Genomic DNA, 18442 nt, shown 5'->3' with positions numbered 1-18442 from the left:
GGGAAAATAAATCTATACAATGTTGAGGTAATTGAAGCCGGGCATGTTAAATTTTGGCTTTTGGACCATATCAGAGTGTATGGACCTAAAATAAAAAGACAAGAACTCATGAGAAGGTTATATTATTTAGGCTTAAATTGTAAATTTAGTCTCCCTATTTGTCTTAGTTCATGAAGTTGATCCTCCTGTAGTTTAATTCACCAATTGAGTCTTTCATTTTTTTTGCAATTCCGTTATTTTAATCCCTAGTCCCGAAATTGGACGTTGATTGTTAAATGCAAATGTTGATCGTCAATTGGTGAATTAAATTACAAGAGAACCAAATTCGTGAGCTAAGACAAATAACGAGACTAAATTTGCAATTAAGCCTATTATTAAATATAAATGAGTTTAATGGTGATGCATGGAGGATGTAAAATAATTTTACACGGCCGTTCAATAAAAAATCAACATTCGCATGACTTTGAAAATAATTTTGTAAAAGTCAATAAATTTATCTTAAATGATGAGTTGTGATTAAATGACAATGTAAATTAGTATGTAATCTTTTTTATAAATATACACGGATAGCTCAAATGAGCAACATATCATCAAGAAAAGGGGGTTCATGATTGACCTATGCTCACATGAGCATATCATCAAGAAAAGGGTTGCTAAATGGCAACTTGATGGCTCCAAAAGCTGCTAGGGATTTTTTTCCTGAACCCAACAGAAATTCTTCTACACCCAACACAAATTTTAAAATTCCAACCTTACCCATGTTTATTTCTTCTTCTTTGGTTTGTTCTGTATTTTTTTTTTCATACACCATTCTCCGTTTTGGGTGAGCTCTTATTTCGTTGTTGTTGTTGGTTTGGTGGAGGTGCATTGTCGTCATGGTTCATTCGCAGTTCGTGGCAGTCATCATGGGGGTGTTATGGTACAACAACGGAGGAGGTAAGTTTTTTCCATCTACAAGTTGAAGGATTTGTGTCGTATTAAACCTACAGATAGATAATCTGTATAAAACTTACGGATTGACAATTCATAAATTTTATACGGATTAGCAATCTATAAGTTTCATACGGATTGATAAGATTCTTATGGATTGTCAATCCTTATGTTATCCATATGGTTCTTATAGATTATCAATCTGTATAAAACTTACGGATTGTCAATCCATATGGTTCTTATGGATTGTCAATCCGTATAACCTAAAAAAAATTAAATAAATTAAATAATTTTTTTAATGTTTTTTTATAAATTTAGTTATATTTTTTTAATATAATTGTGTAAATTTTATTAGATTAAGTAGTTTATGCAAGTATATAAAATATGAAAATTTAGAAATAAATTTTCATATATATGCTTATCAATTTCAATATAATATATTAGTATATGCACTAAAAAATAATAAAATTGTGTGATAGTAAATATTAAAAAACATATTTATTGATATATTGACATACCTATCTAGTGTTGAAGATTTTAAAATAAATTTTAACATGAAAGTTTTTTAGAATAAATAAATAAATTTGTAAATAATTAGAACTCTGTATGGTGTTTTTAGGTGTTGTTAGTTTGTTATTGAAGTTTTTTTAATGTTTTGTTAAGATGAACGAAGATAAGTGCATATATGACAACATAATATGTGAAGAAGTTAATATGAATGAAGACAATGGAGAGGAACTTGATGTATTTGAAAATATTGATTGTTCTTATGTCTTTAATACTTCTTAGGTATTTATATGATTTTATATTTTGTTAAAGTAAGCAAATGAATGTTCGTTGAAGACTAAACATGTATTATCATTTTTGTAGGTGTTTGTTGCCTGTAATGACATTTTGCATTCCAAATTTCTCTACCTTCCTCCCATGAGAGGTCAAACTCAACTCAGTATATTCCTACAAATAATTAAAATTAATTAGGTAAATTAAAATGATAAATAATTATTTAAATATGATACAATTAAACAAATAATTATTCCTCCTACCCAAACTCTAGCAGCCACATGATAACCATAATCTGTCAACACTGATGTATCTTCAAGCCCGCTTGGAAAACTCTCTATATCAGTACCTACATGATTTGTATCTGGATGGTGAGGCTTTTCATGAACCTCGTCAACAAGATTATCCACATTCTCAACATCCACTACAACAACAACAACAGGTTCTCATTCTCTATGTGTCGATGTTTTCAACCTTGACACTGAAAGGCTTCTTCTGCATCACTACTAACCTATCTACCTTAGATTCTTCCTAAAACTCTACCTAAAGTCCAACACAATCCTCTTGTTCTAACCATAATTTACAAAATTTAAATAATAATAATAACTAATATCATCGTTGAAATAATAGTTGAATTTCATATTTCATAACAAAATATATCATCAAAATCAAACAAGAATTTAATTTAAAATATTTTATAAATTACTATTTAATAATTCATAAATAAATATTTAATTATTTTTTAAGTAATTATTTTAATACTTTTATATATTAATAAATCAATGTAGAAATTCATTTTTTAAATTTTTATACTTCACATTACTACTTCTAGAAAACTAAATTATATGATCAAAATCAAAGTACAATTTTATTTTTATTTCTAATAAATGACTACTTCATTATTTTATAAATAACTATTTTAATACTTTTAAATATTTATAAATAAATGAAGAAATTCATTTTATATTTTTTATACTTTCAAACACTATTTATATAAATATTTAATATTATTAATGTAATAATATTTATACAAGTATACAAATAAAAAACATTTTTCATATACAATATTACATTTTCTTATTTAACTAAATTGTAAAATATATACATTATAAAAATTTCGAATTTTTTTATTTAAATTTTTTATAAATAACTATTTTAAATATAAAAATGAATTAAAATAGTTATTTATAAAATAATTAAATAAAAAAATTATACAATGATTTTTAAATAAAAAAAATTCTTAAATAAATTATTTACTAAATAAAAAAATTATCCAAAATAAACAAATATAGTTAATCAAATAAATAAATGTTTAAAATAAATAACAATAATTATTTATAAAATAAATAAATAACAACAAAAATTAAACATTAATTTTTAAATAAACAAATTAATTAAACCAATAATTTATTAAATAATAGAATAATTAAAAATAAACAAAAATATAAATTAGTAATTTGTATGATCCATCAATATGTATGATCACACAAATTCACAATTTGTATAATCTATACAGATTGGCAATTGGCAATCTACATGGATTTACATGGATTTAACACAGTAAAATTTAAACTTTATACAGTTGGAGAAATAAGGATACCCACAATGACGTCTACAAAACAGGAGGCGACACCACCAACAAAATGATCCATAGAATAATAAAGATGATCAGAGGATAGACACTCGCAGTGGTGCAACAGAAGATTGCTACATGAGGGAGGGGATGAGTGGGGATGAGTGTATTTTAATTTTAAGTGAAGGGTAATTTGACCAAATTCACTTTAATTGATGGATGTAGAAAAATAATTCGGTGCAGAAAGCATAACCCACTACTAGGAGTAAAAGCCCAAATTGGTAGAATCCATTGAAACATAAACATTAAAATTCCTTTTCCTGCATCAATTTAAATTAAAAAAAGAAAAAAATTATTAAAAAATGGGCCAGATTAACATTATTTGAAAATGACTAAAACGAAACAAGAAATTATGACGTAAGTCTTAAAAACAATGGAATTCAAAGATCAACCGCAAATGAAAGTGTGAGCTACATAAATAAGCCTTCAATACCTTATTTTAGCCTAATTTTAACATGTTCAAAACTTATTCTCCTAATAATGGAGTCATGAATCTTCCCCTCCCTCCGGTAAAGAATGTTTAATAATTGGCATAATTAACATTATTTTCAAAAAATACTTTTGAGAGTGAAATTTCGAACTGAATGTGACCAGAGAATATTTTTTTATTCTAAAATTAAGAAAATTATATTTGAATAAATAATTTATACATTGACACTAATTACAAATTGTCCTATAAGATAATTTTTTTACATTATTAATGCATATAAAGTAAACTCGTAATTTTCATAAAAAGGTAAATAATGAAGACATTAAATTTATTATAATATTTTATTTTAATTTTAAAAACTTAATAAATAACAGAAAATAAATTAATAAAAACCTCAACGTATCCTTTCTTTTCCTTCAAAATCCTACTACAAAAGATGTAAGGCATTACATAAAAAGACAAATTAATTGGAACTCAGAAAATAACAATCAGCAGTACTACTACTTACTCGAAGAGGTAATTCTAGGCTCAGCATTGGTGGAGTGCGGAGAGCCACTCTCCTGTCTCCCTCGTCTTCTTCTGCACCTCCCCTTCCATGGCTTGCCCCAAGAACAAATCCATCAATGTCTTCCCCATGTCTGAATCCCTTTTCATTATTATCCATCAAAACCAACATTAAAATTATATATATATATATATATATATATATATATATATATATATTCCCTAGAGTTTCAGTCAAATTAGATTTTGATTCTCATACTTTTAAATTCATAAATTCAGTTATTTAATTTTTAAAAATATGTAAATTTAGTCATTTGTTACATTTTAATTTAATATTTAAATATTAACTTAAATATGCTTTTCATACCTACAAAATACCTTATTTTTGAATTATTATATAATTTTTTTTTTTGCTTTTAGTAGTGGTAATATTTTTATGTTTGTTTTTAATCCATACTTCAGTGTCAACTGTTGCAGGTTCAACAATTTAGAGTCAATTTTGTTTTGTTACAATCAGTCTTGTTTTGTTACAGTCAGTCAAGTGGACTCAAAGTGTATTTCCGTGTAGTGTGAGAAGCAAAGAGGCTAATGACATGGAAAATAGGATGTCAGGGTAGTGACATGACATTGATGGTGTGACACACTTTGTCACTTACATCATCACTTAATAATAGCAACCATAAAAATATTACCCGTACCAAAAACAAAATAAAATATTTAAGTAATAATATGAAAAAGATGTATTTTAGGATATGAAAACATATTTAAATCTTAAATATTTAATGATATTTTTCTATAGTCAAAATTAACATATTTTTTTAAAGTTGAAACACTAAATTTGTAATTTTTAAAGTATGCATACCAAAATCAAATTTGACTAAAAGTTTAAAGACTACACACATTTATTTTCTAAAATAAACTTTAAATATATGACCCACAAGTCTTCCAAGTGAAAATGAATTGAGTTCTTTTAAATATTATATTGATTTTGAGTCTTGCAAATAAAAAGAGATAATTAAAGATGAGATTTGATTGAAGATAAGAAAAAAATTTATGACTTAGACAAAGATACATCAGTTTTGTTTGTTATAACATATTCACAAAAGAATTAATTTATATTAGGTGCTGTCGGAGCAACAAATTTCCAATTTTATTCCTATTGAACAAATTTATAATATTATTTCTTATTTATTTCTCTTAAAAATCAACATAACATATCAATTTATTTCTATTCTATTTCTTCTTTTTTAAGTTATTTCTCTTTCATTTTCATTTAGGTTATATTTTTCCTTTAAATCAAACGCACCCTAAATATAATGAAGATGAAGGGTACGCACCGGAGAGGAGGGGGTTCGGTGTCTCTGAAGCTTCCAGCGCCAACAATGCGTTCCATTTGCATTACGGAGGGCTTTGGGGCTCCATTCCGGACCCTATTTCTGCGGGGTAAGGGTTTTGTGGCTGGAACTGGAATTGGAGGTTTTCTTTGCTCAGAATCTTTGTTCTGTGGAACTGTGGAATTATGGAATTAGCCACAATAAGTTTGGTTGTAGTAGAAAGGTTAGATAAGCAAAACATGGCGACGGGTCTCCGTGTTTTTGCTGATAATAAATGTTTACTCTAAACGGATAAGACCTGGCCACTATCAAAATTCGAATAACTCCCAACACTTTTTTTCCCCTTTATTTATATGAATTTAATTAAAGTATATCAAAGTTATTTGTGGAGAAACTTTTTAATAAACTCTTACAAGTAAAGAAATAAGGCCTGATCTGAAAATGTAAAGAGTTTATTTTCTGTACATAGTTAAATTTTACATAATCTCCAAATAAGAATCAATAGTTTACATGTTTTTTAAAGTATTATTTTAAAATGTCATAAAAAATATTATTATAAAAATTGATATATTTATTATACTTGTTAATTTTTTATTAGATAAAAATGTAAAAGATTATTTATAATATTAATATATAGATCATTTAGTCTCATAATTGACCTAAAAAATTGAAGTTTGTGGAAATATCTCGAAGTCTCATTAGAAAGTTAAAGAATCTAATTACGATAATTATGAAAAATGAATATAGAGCATAACCTCATTAGTTTATTTGACTAAGATGTAATTTTCTTTCTCCTATTTTTTAAAATCCCCAAAATTCCTTGTCAATCTCAAATTTGTTGACGATGTACTTTTTAATTCTTTTTTAAATAAATTAAGCTTGTTAGCAATTAAATAATTTAAAAAATATATCTATTATGTGAATGATAAACAAACATATATAAGTTAATGTTTACAAAGTATATAGATCAACCTTTGAAATTGGCCAAAAAGAATAAAAATGTGGATTTTTTAAAAGTAGGAGATGAAATATCTTAATTAAAAAATAAGAAATTAAAATCATGAACTTTTTAAAACTAAAGGATAAAATATCTCAATTAAAAAATAAGAAACTAAAAGCACAAATTTAAAAAAAAAAAAAGAAAAATAGGAAGACGAAAATTACATCTTAACTTTATTTTTTTAAAAATTTATCTACAAATAATTTTATCATACATTATACTAAATGATTAGTTTTAATAATTATAATCTTTTAAAAAATTTCAAACTTTTACCATTTTACCTAACACGATATATATCGAAATAGACGCAAGAATTTGGACAAAACAGTCCAACAAGAGAATTCATTTTTTTGGGGGAAAATTTCAAATGATACATGCTAATATAACTTGTTGATAGAATATTTGAAAGGGAACTGAAATTGATATTAAGTATCAGGTCTTAAATTTGATACTTGAAATTGAAATTGATATTTGAAAGGGAACTTGTTTGGATAGAATATTGATTATAGACTTTTGTGTATTGCATTATAAAATAACTTACAAGGGTAAAGATTTTCTTTTACACATAAATTAAGTAGATTATACAATTGTACCAAAAAAAAAGTGCATTATACAACGAGGAAACTGTTTCAAGATTTACACCCTTGAACTCATCACGGTTGCAAAGTCCTGAGTAAAAGAAGAGCTCGTTCCCAGTGTGTTCTATTAGCTAGAACAATTCTTTTTAAGACCTGCACTGCTCCAGCAGCCACAAGTGCTGAATGGTTCTCACTGTCCATACTCAGATTATACAGTATTGCCAAGCTTGCTTCAACAGCCCTATCACTACCTTCTTCTATCAAATTCACCAATGAATATATTGCTTCATCAGAAATAATAGCTTCTGTGGAATCTACCACTCCTTCAGATATTATTCTGTTAAGTTCAACAACAGCAGTTTCCTGTGCTTCTGGGGAGAACGAAGTTCTGATCTGTTCCAGAAGTCTTGGAATTGTCTCGTAGAGTGTAATTTCCACATTGATTGGATAGAGGCTCGCAATGGAACCAGAGAGAGAACTTAGTTTAACTAGGCAAGCAGCTACCCACTCTTTATTGTGAAGGGGAATGCTGGACCTGAGGATTCCGCGAAGCAAATCAATGAACTGCAAGGAGTTTATTTTGTGGCAGAATTGCTCACAATCGAGTAGCCTTGTCAATAATCGGGATGCTGCAGATATTGCAAAACCAGCTTCTTCAAATTCAATTGCATATGCTTCGGAAAACTGATCTTCTACGTCAGATTCCATGTCCGCTGCATAGACATAACAAATTATGAGAAATATTTTGATCTACATGGAAGGTTTCTGATAAATAATTAGTATTAGATATTAACATTATATATTTGCATGGACCTAGAATAACATGTATGTCAAGCTGAATGCATACGATATATGCACACCATGTTGACGGGGAGTGAGGAAATATAGTGGATATACATATAATTGGTACAACTAAGGTTTCACTTATGTAATTAGGGAAAATAAAATATCCTGTCTTTCCTTTTAGATAGACTGATTCTAGTCTTCAAATTTATGAGATTGATTTTCAGCATTGTATAATTTATAAAATATGGTATTTTATCATGGAATAAACACATCATTCTCTAGTCTCATCTGTTAATGACAAAATTTCATGGCAATCATCCCAGTAGGTGAGGATCTAAAACGACTATTTATTTCATCATATAAGATTAGACTATGATAGACCATATACTTTTTTGGTTTCCCACCGTTATTCTCCTTTGGAGACTATTTTGTTCAAAATACAGTGGGTACTAAATGTAGCCACCTCTCCTAATGGGGATTTAAACCTGGATTTACCATGTCATTGTAGGAGACTAGTCACTTAAGCCAAAACCCAACCCCAATTGGTGATAGACCCCATATATATATACAAAAACTAGTACAAGACCTTTATAGGAACAAGACAACAAAGTATGCATTTTATTTTGTGCATTAATATGTTGGCAATAGAGAATAGAGATGCAATCATGAAAGACCAGAGAGAGTATACTACAATAAAATGAAAGTGCAGAACAATCTATAAGAGAGAACAGGGAACCGTGAGAGAGTCAACTGAATAGAAACAACAAAACAGAATGACCTTAGACTTCCTAAACCCATACAAATAAACTTCCAAATAAAGAAAAATATCAATAAGGTCTCTTTTTCACTAATTCATTGAAGGTAGTTTGTATTTAACAATAGGATTTGAGCTAGAAGAAAAAATATGAATCAAGAAAATAAAAATGGTTGCATGTAAAAGAAAAGTTAACAATAAACAATGGCAAATGTCACCAGTAATTCACTAGTTGAATAACTGCGAGTCTGTGACACATACGACTACTGAGATGGGGCGGCAGCCCAGTGGAATGGTGACAACTGCGACGCAAACAATGCGGCGGCGCGAACACTAGTGCAGACACAGTTCGAGACCAAGAGAGTGGAGAGAGGAGAGGAGAGACCATGACTGGATCGTCTCGTGGTGTTCAGGTGAAACCGCGAGAGAGGGCAGCGCAGCTAGCGTACAACAGTGTGTGTGACAGAGAGAACACAGAGCAGCATGCATGCGTGAGGTCTGACTGGGTATAAGAGTATTTCGGTGTTTGGCTAATTGGCTTTACGAGTTTCTAATTTTCAAACCCTAGAGGCTGATCAAATAATAGAATATTAGAATAGAATAACATAAATTCATGTTATTCTATTCTAATATTTTATTATTCTTGTTCACCACTTCAACCTCTAGGATTCGAAAATGAAAAACTCCTAAACCCAAAGCCAATTATCGAAACACTGAAACACTCTTAAACTCAGTTTGACCTCACACACACATGCTGCTCAGTGCTCACTCTGTCACACACGCATGGTCGGCTGTGCTGCCCTCTCTCACGGTCTCACTTCACCACCACAAGACGATCCAGTCATGGTCTCTCCTCTCAACTCATACGACTCTCTCATGGTCTTGAATTGCATCTGTACCGATGTCCATGCCACTGCGTTGTTTGCGTCACATTTGTCATTGTTCCACTGTGTTGTCGTGTCGCCACCGCCCAATCTCATTTAACAATTGCATCTCTTACCTCTGCCTTCACATCTCTCAAAAACCACATATATATTGAAACAGAAATAATGATGTTTGGCCATTTTGATATAACGTCCACATAAAAAAAGGAAAAGCATGCCAAACAGATGAAAATAATATGTACTTATAACAGCACGTGTTACAGAGCAGAAATTGTTTACCTGAAATTTTCAAAATTTTTTGCTGAAAAGCAGAATTGAGACCAGATTCAATATCCAAAGATATAATTGGGGCAAGAGTTGGGTCAGTCAATGCCACAAACTCAAGCACAGTAGCAGCTTTTTCCTGTAAACTGGGAGGAAAGGACTTCAGAATCTCAACCAGGTGCGCAATGAAAACAGAATCCAGTATATCATTCCTGAAAGGTTTACCAAATAAAAAATCAATGCAAACTAGCTATGTGTAGAGCACTTATGACCTGTTGATTGATCAAACAATATGAAAATCAATATTGGAACTCGATAATTGAACTTCGACAAATCCAGGACCCTTCAAGGAAGTCTGGTTCATGCCCCTTTAGCTAACCTTGTGTATGTTTGTGATACCGTTTGTTCAGTGCTACTAAACCCGGTTGAAACACAGTCACCTTTTGCTCCACCAAATGCCTTTTCAGATTCATTAGCTGGTCCATCATAAGACTGAAAAGAATCAATGTACTTGACAATCAATAGAAAAAAACTCAGGTCAAAATTTTCTACAAGATGTGCAATACAAACCTTTAATTGCATCTCTTTACTGGGGTCCAATATCCGAGCAAGTATGTTCAAAGACTGTAGAGGAACATCGTACCATCAGCAAAACCTTGATCAGTTTTTATCCTTATATTCCAGAACATTGCCAAAATTAACACACAAGAAATAATAATACCTTTTCCACAATAGTTCCAGCTATCTCTGAGCATTTCAAAATACTAACTAAAGGACCTAAAACCCCCTCAGCTTCAATAACCCGGCAAACAATATTGCTGCATCAAGAAAATCACAAGGTAATGATTACAATTTAAAATGTATGATCACACAATCTTCAACTATTTAAACAATTCATAATAATTATAACAACCAAGTCTTATCCCACTCAAAGTCATGTTTTTCTCTTTTTCCAAAACATTATCAGTATGATTTAACATTAAGCTTTCCTCTATTTTCTTCTTTTTCATATATATTTTCTTATATGCTATGTCAGAAAATACATATTTACCATGGTCTATCTTTCACCTTCTAGGTGATACCTTCTTATACACTAAAATTCAATATTTGACTACACATTTTCAATCTATAATAGAATGATACTTTTCACTACAAAAATCACATCCTGAATTTCTTCATTTACAGTGGAAGATAGTCTTTAAAGCCTTTTTGGCAATAAGTTTCCAAAATATCCTCTAATTTTAAATAGCAATGAGCAGATTTATATTTTGAAAAAGAAGTGGAAGTTCAGCTCAGTATCAAGAATACAAATTTAATACTGCAATTATAAAACTGTGAACTATATTTTGATGATTTGAGATTACCTAACGGACAGCCTTTCCAAAGCTTGTGTAGCTGCCAACTGGACTGCATTATCATCGCAATTTAAAAGCCTTACTAAATGCTTAATTGCTCCAGCTTCCCTGAATGCAATACGCATATGTTCATTGATACATGCAGTAGCAATTGACTCTGCAGCCTTAATTATTGCAGACTTATCTTCCAGTTCTAGTATCAGTACTAAACGAGCAACACCATCCATCCATGGTAAAAGTGTAAACCTTAGATCATTTGAGCATTCAGAATGAGGCATAGTCTTTTCTTCCATTTCTAAAGCCCCAACACGAGCAAGGAATTGCTGTTGTGTTCGTCCAACAATTGCATTGACTTTTGCTTCCTCTAAGTTAGCATTCTTGTCATCAACATTTAATCCAAGAAGTAATTCCGAAGCACCATATCTGGATGGCAGTCTAGAAGTCCTTTCAATTTCTGTACCATCAGGTAACGTGGGCCACAGATGTAAGCCCGGGGTGAATGACTTAAAGGCTGCAGCATCAATTAATGGCACAGGGACCAGACCTTCCTCAATAACAAGAATTCTATGATACTTGTCCTTAACAAGTTCCAGCAATGCATTCCTTGCTTCCTTCCTAATAACTTTAGATCCTTCCAAATTAGATGTTAAGAACTTTGCCTGAAGTAAGATTAAAGATTAGTCACATTCAAGGCTGGTGTAAGCATCAAGAGAAAGGACCTTTTGCTAAGTACAATGGAAATTAAAATATCAGTAAGTTTCCAAATGTCATTCCCTCTAATTCTTCATTCTTTTTCCATTAAAATTTTATTGGAAGGCATTAATGCCATTATTTATGCTGCAATCTAGGGATTAGATGAAAAAGACAAGAAAAATATTCTACTAATGAGAAACTGAATAATTGTAATTATTTAGTGTTCACAAAAATTTTGAACAACTGTCTTTTTTATCTCTGACACAATTACTCAATAACTTCCACAAACACAAATCCTCTTTTTATAGGCCCAAAAATTCTTCCACAAAATAGTCCAAATACAAGGCAACTGGTATCTTTCTTCAAAAAATACACTGTCATTTAATGGGACTCCACACCACTTCGTCAAAGAGACTTTGATGCCAATTTCCAAGAACTATGTCATTCTATAAACGCTTTAGTGAAAACCTAGGAATGATTGATTGTTTATCCCTAGCAGCCAGGATTTAACTTAACAGGAATCAAATTACACATAGCTCATAGACAGTTGACGATCCAGACTGACATGGAATGAAACGCCTAACCACTTGGCCAAAAGAGGCTACAATGTCAAGAGCTATATCATCCAAAATCTTAGTGTTTTATTTGCAAACCCAGGAATTGTCTATCTCTACCAGAATTTATCTTAACATGAATTAAATTACATACAGCTCATAGATAAGCATGTTAACCAGCATGGCATGCAAAAATTATTTTCTATTGAATAAGTAAAACCACCTTCCAATTACTAAAACTCAAAGGAAGCCTCACCAATTTAGGTATAACACCTGCTTCAACCATGATGTCGTGGTTAACGCGGCTCAATGCTAAATTTGCCAAAATGCCCCCTGCAGCCTCCTTCACCTTTATATCCTCGTCGCCAAGGTACTTAATAGCTAATGGCAGAATCTCAGTCTTTGAAATTTTAATGCAGAGCTTCTCATCAACAGATAAATTCCACAGTGCACTCAAACTCTGCTCCTTTACCTGCAAAAAAGAGTTCAAGATATTCTCATTTTTTAACACCAAAGAAATATGTGCCATTGAACCCAAGTAGCTGTATACCAATTCCCATACCTCAGGAGCCAAGGAAGATTGCCTCAGCAATCTGTTTATCTCTTCTATTGCTCCACTATCAGCTACAGAATTTCTATATAAATTGACTGAAGATAGTGATCGCAGAAGACCCGCAGCTGCCTCACATGCTGAACTAGACTCTGATCGGAGGAGGTTCACAACAAGATTAATACAACCAGGAAACTGCATTAAAGTGTCTATACACTTCTTTCCACCAAGCGAATATTTCCAGAGAGCAACTATAGCTTGTTCTCTATCCAGAGGATCACGATCAAGGCCTAACATACGAACGAACAAGGCTACATAACCATCACCAAGGCCAGAAGATGAACTTGTAACTGCATCAATTTCCTGAAAGAAAAATTCAACCATTCAGCATCACTTGAAATAAGTTTCTGTCTAATTCAAACGCATCAACACAGCCAACGCCCCTAAATAGGTTATTAGAAAATGTATCACTGTGGCTGCCTAAATTCTGGGTCCCGCTATATGGTCACACACACACAGCATAACATTTCAGACAAATATCCACTTACCAAATATTCAAAAATATCAAAAATGGTCTTTGGCGCAAGATGGACGCTACCAACAATCAAACTCAGCTATTATCTGAAAATATGTGGCATGTTCTGAAATCTCTTTATTTCTGAGAAATATGCCTTTGGTTTAGACATGTTTTTAGTCCATACGAACACGGCACATTATAGTGTTTAGTCCATCAGAAAAAAGCTTTATTAGATCAAACTATTTAAAAAAAATTTAAAATTTATAAAGACCAAACCAACAAAAAAATGAAAAACTAAACCCAAAATTAGACATATTTACAAGGATTAATGACCATTCTAAACCTTATTCTTATTCCTTTCTCCATAAGTTCCCAAACACATTCTAAAGAAGAATGTAAACCAAAAGTTGTTGACACAAGTGGTTCGGCAATTGGGTCCCTTATCCAAGGTCAGGGGTTCGATCCCCAGCTTGGGCTACCACCACTTTACCCCAAAAATAGGCCGACCCGGTGGGAGGGGATTACACCTCCTAGTTATAACAAAAAAAGAATGTAAACAGCTTCTTCAATCCTAAACCCATTGATTCAAGAGAGAACCGTGTGCAAAATTTCCTAGGATCAGTGACAGTTATATAACAAAATTAAATTTAAAAAATAAATAAGGAAAAGGGACGTAATAAGATAAACAGCGTGTGTGACTGTAACAAACCGGGGCAGAGGTGGCGTCAACGGTGCCATCACGGGCGTTACCACTGGCCCTGGCAACGAAAGCGAGTTTGGAGTTGGATTTCGGAAAGAGTGCGACTCTGTTTCTCGGGTGAGTTTCTGCGGCGACAACGACGGTGATGGGTGGGACGAGCTTCGAGGGCGTTAGGATAGTGGAGGCCAACATGATTTGGCCGGAATGGATAACGGTAGCACAGTGCCAGAACGAAAGTGAAGAGAGAAATGAAAGGAATATACACAATTGCAGTGGAAAGGAAACTCACTTTGGAAATAATATTAGTATATAGAGTGTATTTAAAAATCATAAAAAAAACATTTTAAAAAACGTATTTTTTAACTAAAAAATATATATTTACATATTTCTATATAAAAAAATCTTTTTACCTTTATAACCATTAGCATTTGTCAACGAATAAATAACATAAACATAGTTTTAACAATTGTACCTCGAATTTGAATATAAGAAAGAAAAAAAAGAGTTAGTTAAAAAAATTAATAACACTAGCATCATTTAATTAGACTAATTTCCTTTGAACTAAATGGAAGGTAATTCCAACTTAAAATTTAAACTAAATGCAAGGTAATGTGGCAACAATCTCATTAGATATGGTAAACTTAATTTGTTGAACTGTAAAATATAAGGGCGTCTAGTTTTGAAAATAATTAAATATTGTTTTCATAAAAGATACTTTATAAAAATTAATAAAATTTCAAGTATATAATTTAACATTATAATTATATAAATTGAATACTTTCGATAAAAGATTTATTTTTTAGTTAAAAATTATAATTCCTTGATTAAATTGTCTTTATAATATATATAGAGATGAGTTTAATTAAGTTGTTCATAGCTGACAAATAGACCGCTTTTAGATTACTAACATTATTTTTTTTTAATTAAGTACCTGAAAAAATTTGTTTCAATTTACTAAGTTAGTCCCCTTCCGTCAATTGATAATGTGATAGAGGGAGGATTATGTTATCACGTCTTATCACATATATCTCATTGACATGTCGTTACCTTCAATGATGTGATAATGACGTGTCGATGATTAGACATGATGATGTGACATTTTGTATATCACATCATTACTTAATGGAAGGGGCTAACAAAGGGGCTAACAATGGGTAGTAAGCTAAAACATAAAATTTTTTCAGGTTGTTATTTGACAAAAATTAAAATTTTAGGTAGTAATTTGAAAACAACATATTTGCAGGTATGAAAAACTTGTTTAAACCATATATAATTGGTGTATTGTGGTCTATGATAAATGTTGTAAAAGCATATATGATATGAAGTTTTGATGATGCCAAAGATGAACACGATTCAAGTTAAGAATTCAGAAATTCAAGAAGACCGATGTACTTAGTTGATAGGATCTTAGAAAGAATTCCTTAATTGATGCTGCACAGGTTTGGCTAAGGAAAATATCTTACAAAATATTTTTAAGAAAATTATGTTTTAAAAAAATATGATATTTTCTCTCTGGTAATCGATTACGTAATCAATTACCAGTAGTTAAAATGATTTCTGAAATAGTTTTACAAATTTCGAATTTGAATTTAAAAGTCTGTAATCGATTACACAAGGCATGTAATTGATTATCAGAAGTTAAAACTATTTGTAACAATTTTTAGAAATTTGAATTTAAATTTTAAAAGCCTACAATCGATTACAACAATTGTGTAATCGATTACCAGACACGAAAAATTCAAATTTCAAGTCTGAAGAGTCACAACTCTTCATAAACTAATTATGTAATCGATTACCACTTTTATGCAATCGACTACCAGTAAGGAATTTTTGAAAATAACTCCCAAGAGTCACAACTGTTCAAGAAATTTTTGAATGGTCATCTAAGGACTATAAATAGGTGACTTGGGATACAAAATTCCATAGAGTGTTTCTGAACAAAATTGTCTTATCCTCTCAAAACCAAATTGTCTTATCACCCTCAAAATATTCCTTGGTCAAACACTTGCAAATTCAGTAAGGAATCTTGAGCGATCTTCACATTGTAATATCCTTCTCTTAAAGAGAGAGATATTCTAAGAGAACTTTATTGTCAAATGCTCTCTCAACAACTCTTGGACAAACACTTGCAAATCTATTAAGAGTTCATCTAGGAATTTCAAATTGTATTATCATCTCTAAAAGAGAGAAATTTCTCTAGGAACTTCAAGTTGTATCATCCACTCTAAAGGAGAGAAATTTTTATGTTCATCTCAGAAAGTCAGTTGTAATCAAGAGACTGTTTGTCTCTTGAATTGTGAGTTTGCTGAACACAAGGGAAAGGGATCCCTCGGGTGTTCAGAAGTTGTAAAAATGATTTTTACAAAGTTAGTGGAAATCTCAAGTGGATTGCTTGAGGACTGGACGTAGGCATAGGAAGTGGCCAAACTAGTATAAATTGAGTTTGCATTTCTCTTTTCCCTTATCTCAGTTATTTTACGACAGTTTACTTAGTTTTGCGCATTTAAAAGAACATTGTTAAATTGATTGTTTCTTCTTCTTCTTCTACATTCTAAAGCCTATCATTTAAAAGGGGTTAAAGTTTGTTAGTGGGAAAAATTAAAAACTTAATTTACCCCCCTCTTAAGTTGTTGAGGCCATTTGTTTAACAAGTGGTATCAGAGCTTCATTCTTGTATAAAGTTTAGAAATTTCAAGAATAATGGTCTCATCAAACTATTTATTTCGTGAAGGGAATTCTATAAATAGGCCTCCTATTTTTAATGGCGTGGGTTACCATTATTGGAAAACCCGTATGCAAATTTTTATAGAGGCTATAGATCTGAATATCTGGGAAGCCATATAAATTGGACCTTACATCCCCACTATGGTGGCAGGAAATACAACCATAGAAAAACCTAGGGAACAATGGAGTGAGGAGGAAAATAAGTTAGTTCAATACAATTTAAAAGCCAAAAATATAATTACATCTGCATTAGGAATGGATGAATACTTTAGGGTGTTAAATTGCAAAAGTGCAAAAGATATGTGGGATACCTTACAAGTAACCCATGAAAGGACAACAAATGTGAAAAGATCTAGGATAGATACTTTAACTCATGAATATGAATTATTTAGAATGAATCCTAATGAAACCATACAGGACATGCAAAAGAGATTCACACACATAATTAATCATCTTGCATCCTTAGGAAAAATCTTTCCAAATGAAGATCTTATTAATAAAGTTTTGAGATGCTTAAGCAGGGAATGGCAACCAAAGGTAACGACCATTACTGAATCAAGGGATCTTTCTAACATGTCTCTTGCTACTTTGTTTGGGAAGTTGCAGGACATGAAATGGAATTAATGAGATTGAATCAGCATGAGGAGAATGGTAAGAAAAAGAAAGGAATTGCTCTTAAAGCTTCATCTTCAATCCAAGAAGGACGTGATAAAGAGGATTCAAATAAAATAGACGAAGATGATGATCTCAGTCTTTTTGTAAATTGATTCAACAAATTTCTAAGAGTTAGAGGAAATCAAAGAAGAACAAATTTCAAATCAAAGAAAAGGGCAAAAGATTCATCCTCTACTCCAAAATGTTATGAATGCAATCAACCAGGACATCTGAGGGTTGATTGTCCAATTTTCAAGAAAAGAATGGAGAAATCTGAAAAGAAAGCTTTTAATGATAAGAAAGCTAAGAAGGCCTACATTACATGGGATAAAAATGATATGGATGTAGAAGCAAGCTTCATGATGAATCAAGATTGATTCAAAGAATTTTTTATGATAACAAAGGTGATGACAAAAAGCTCAAAGATCAAGAACAATTCATGATAACAAAGATGATGATCTCAAGAATCAAAGAATGAGTTCAAGATGTTCAAGATTGAATTAAGAACACTTCAAGGTTCAAGAGGAAATTTGATTTCAAGAATCAAGAATCAAGATTCAAGGTTCAAGCTTCCAAGAATCAAGATCAAGATTCAAGGCTCAAGATTCAAGAATCAAGAGAAGAATTAATCAAGATAAGTATGAAAAAGTTTTTTCAAAATGTTGTAATCGATTACAATATTTTGGTAATCGATTACCAGTGTGCTTGAACGTTGAAATTCAAATTCAAATGTGAAGAGTCACATTTCTTTCACAAAAAATCTTTGTGTAATCCTTTACACTGATGTGGTAATCGATTACCAGTGATAGTTTCTGAAC

The 18442-nt window shown here is 31.2% G+C and overlaps 2 protein-coding genes across 3 annotated transcripts; both read right to left on the bottom strand.

Moving 5' to 3' along the window:
* Positions 1-238: 238 nt before the first annotated feature.
* LOC112997859 (probable NAD(P)H dehydrogenase subunit CRR3, chloroplastic) lies at positions 239-5799 on the bottom strand (the record flags this gene model as incomplete). The annotated part of the gene is made up of 5 exons (XM_041005478.1): positions 239-684; positions 3541-3603; positions 4173-4197; positions 4320-4434; positions 5624-5799. Coding segments are annotated over 5 exons (441 nt in total), but the record flags the coding sequence as incomplete, so codon positions are not given.
* A 1349-nt stretch (positions 5800-7148) lies between these two features.
* LOC100793128 (uncharacterized) lies at positions 7149-14542 on the bottom strand. Of its 2 annotated transcripts, none has more exons than XM_041005529.1 (9): positions 14256-14542; positions 13042-13392; positions 12736-12951; positions 11242-11891; positions 10599-10695; positions 10448-10501; positions 10257-10369; positions 9893-10089; positions 7149-7899 (listed from the first exon to the last, which is right to left on the bottom strand). In XM_041005529.1, exons 1-9 carry the CDS (start codon positions 14436-14438, stop codon positions 7265-7267), a joined length of 2496 nt encoding a protein of 831 aa, XP_040861463.1. In that variant the 5' UTR covers positions 14439-14542; the 3' UTR covers positions 7149-7264. The 2 variants fall into 2 exon arrangements, with proteins under 2 accessions (XP_040861463.1, XP_006587250.1); XM_006587187.4 differs by having other exon boundaries at positions 7149-7902; positions 14256-14541.
* Positions 14543-18442: the final 3900 nt, after the last annotated feature.

The sequence above is a fragment of the Glycine max genome, chromosome 9, assembly GCF_000004515.6.
Source record: "Glycine max cultivar Williams 82 chromosome 9, Glycine_max_v4.0, whole genome shotgun sequence".
NCBI lineage: Eukaryota > Viridiplantae > Streptophyta > Magnoliopsida > Fabales > Fabaceae > Glycine > Glycine max.
The sequence above is the reverse complement of the archived record's forward strand: the minus strand, read 5'-3'. Positions and strand labels throughout refer to the sequence as shown.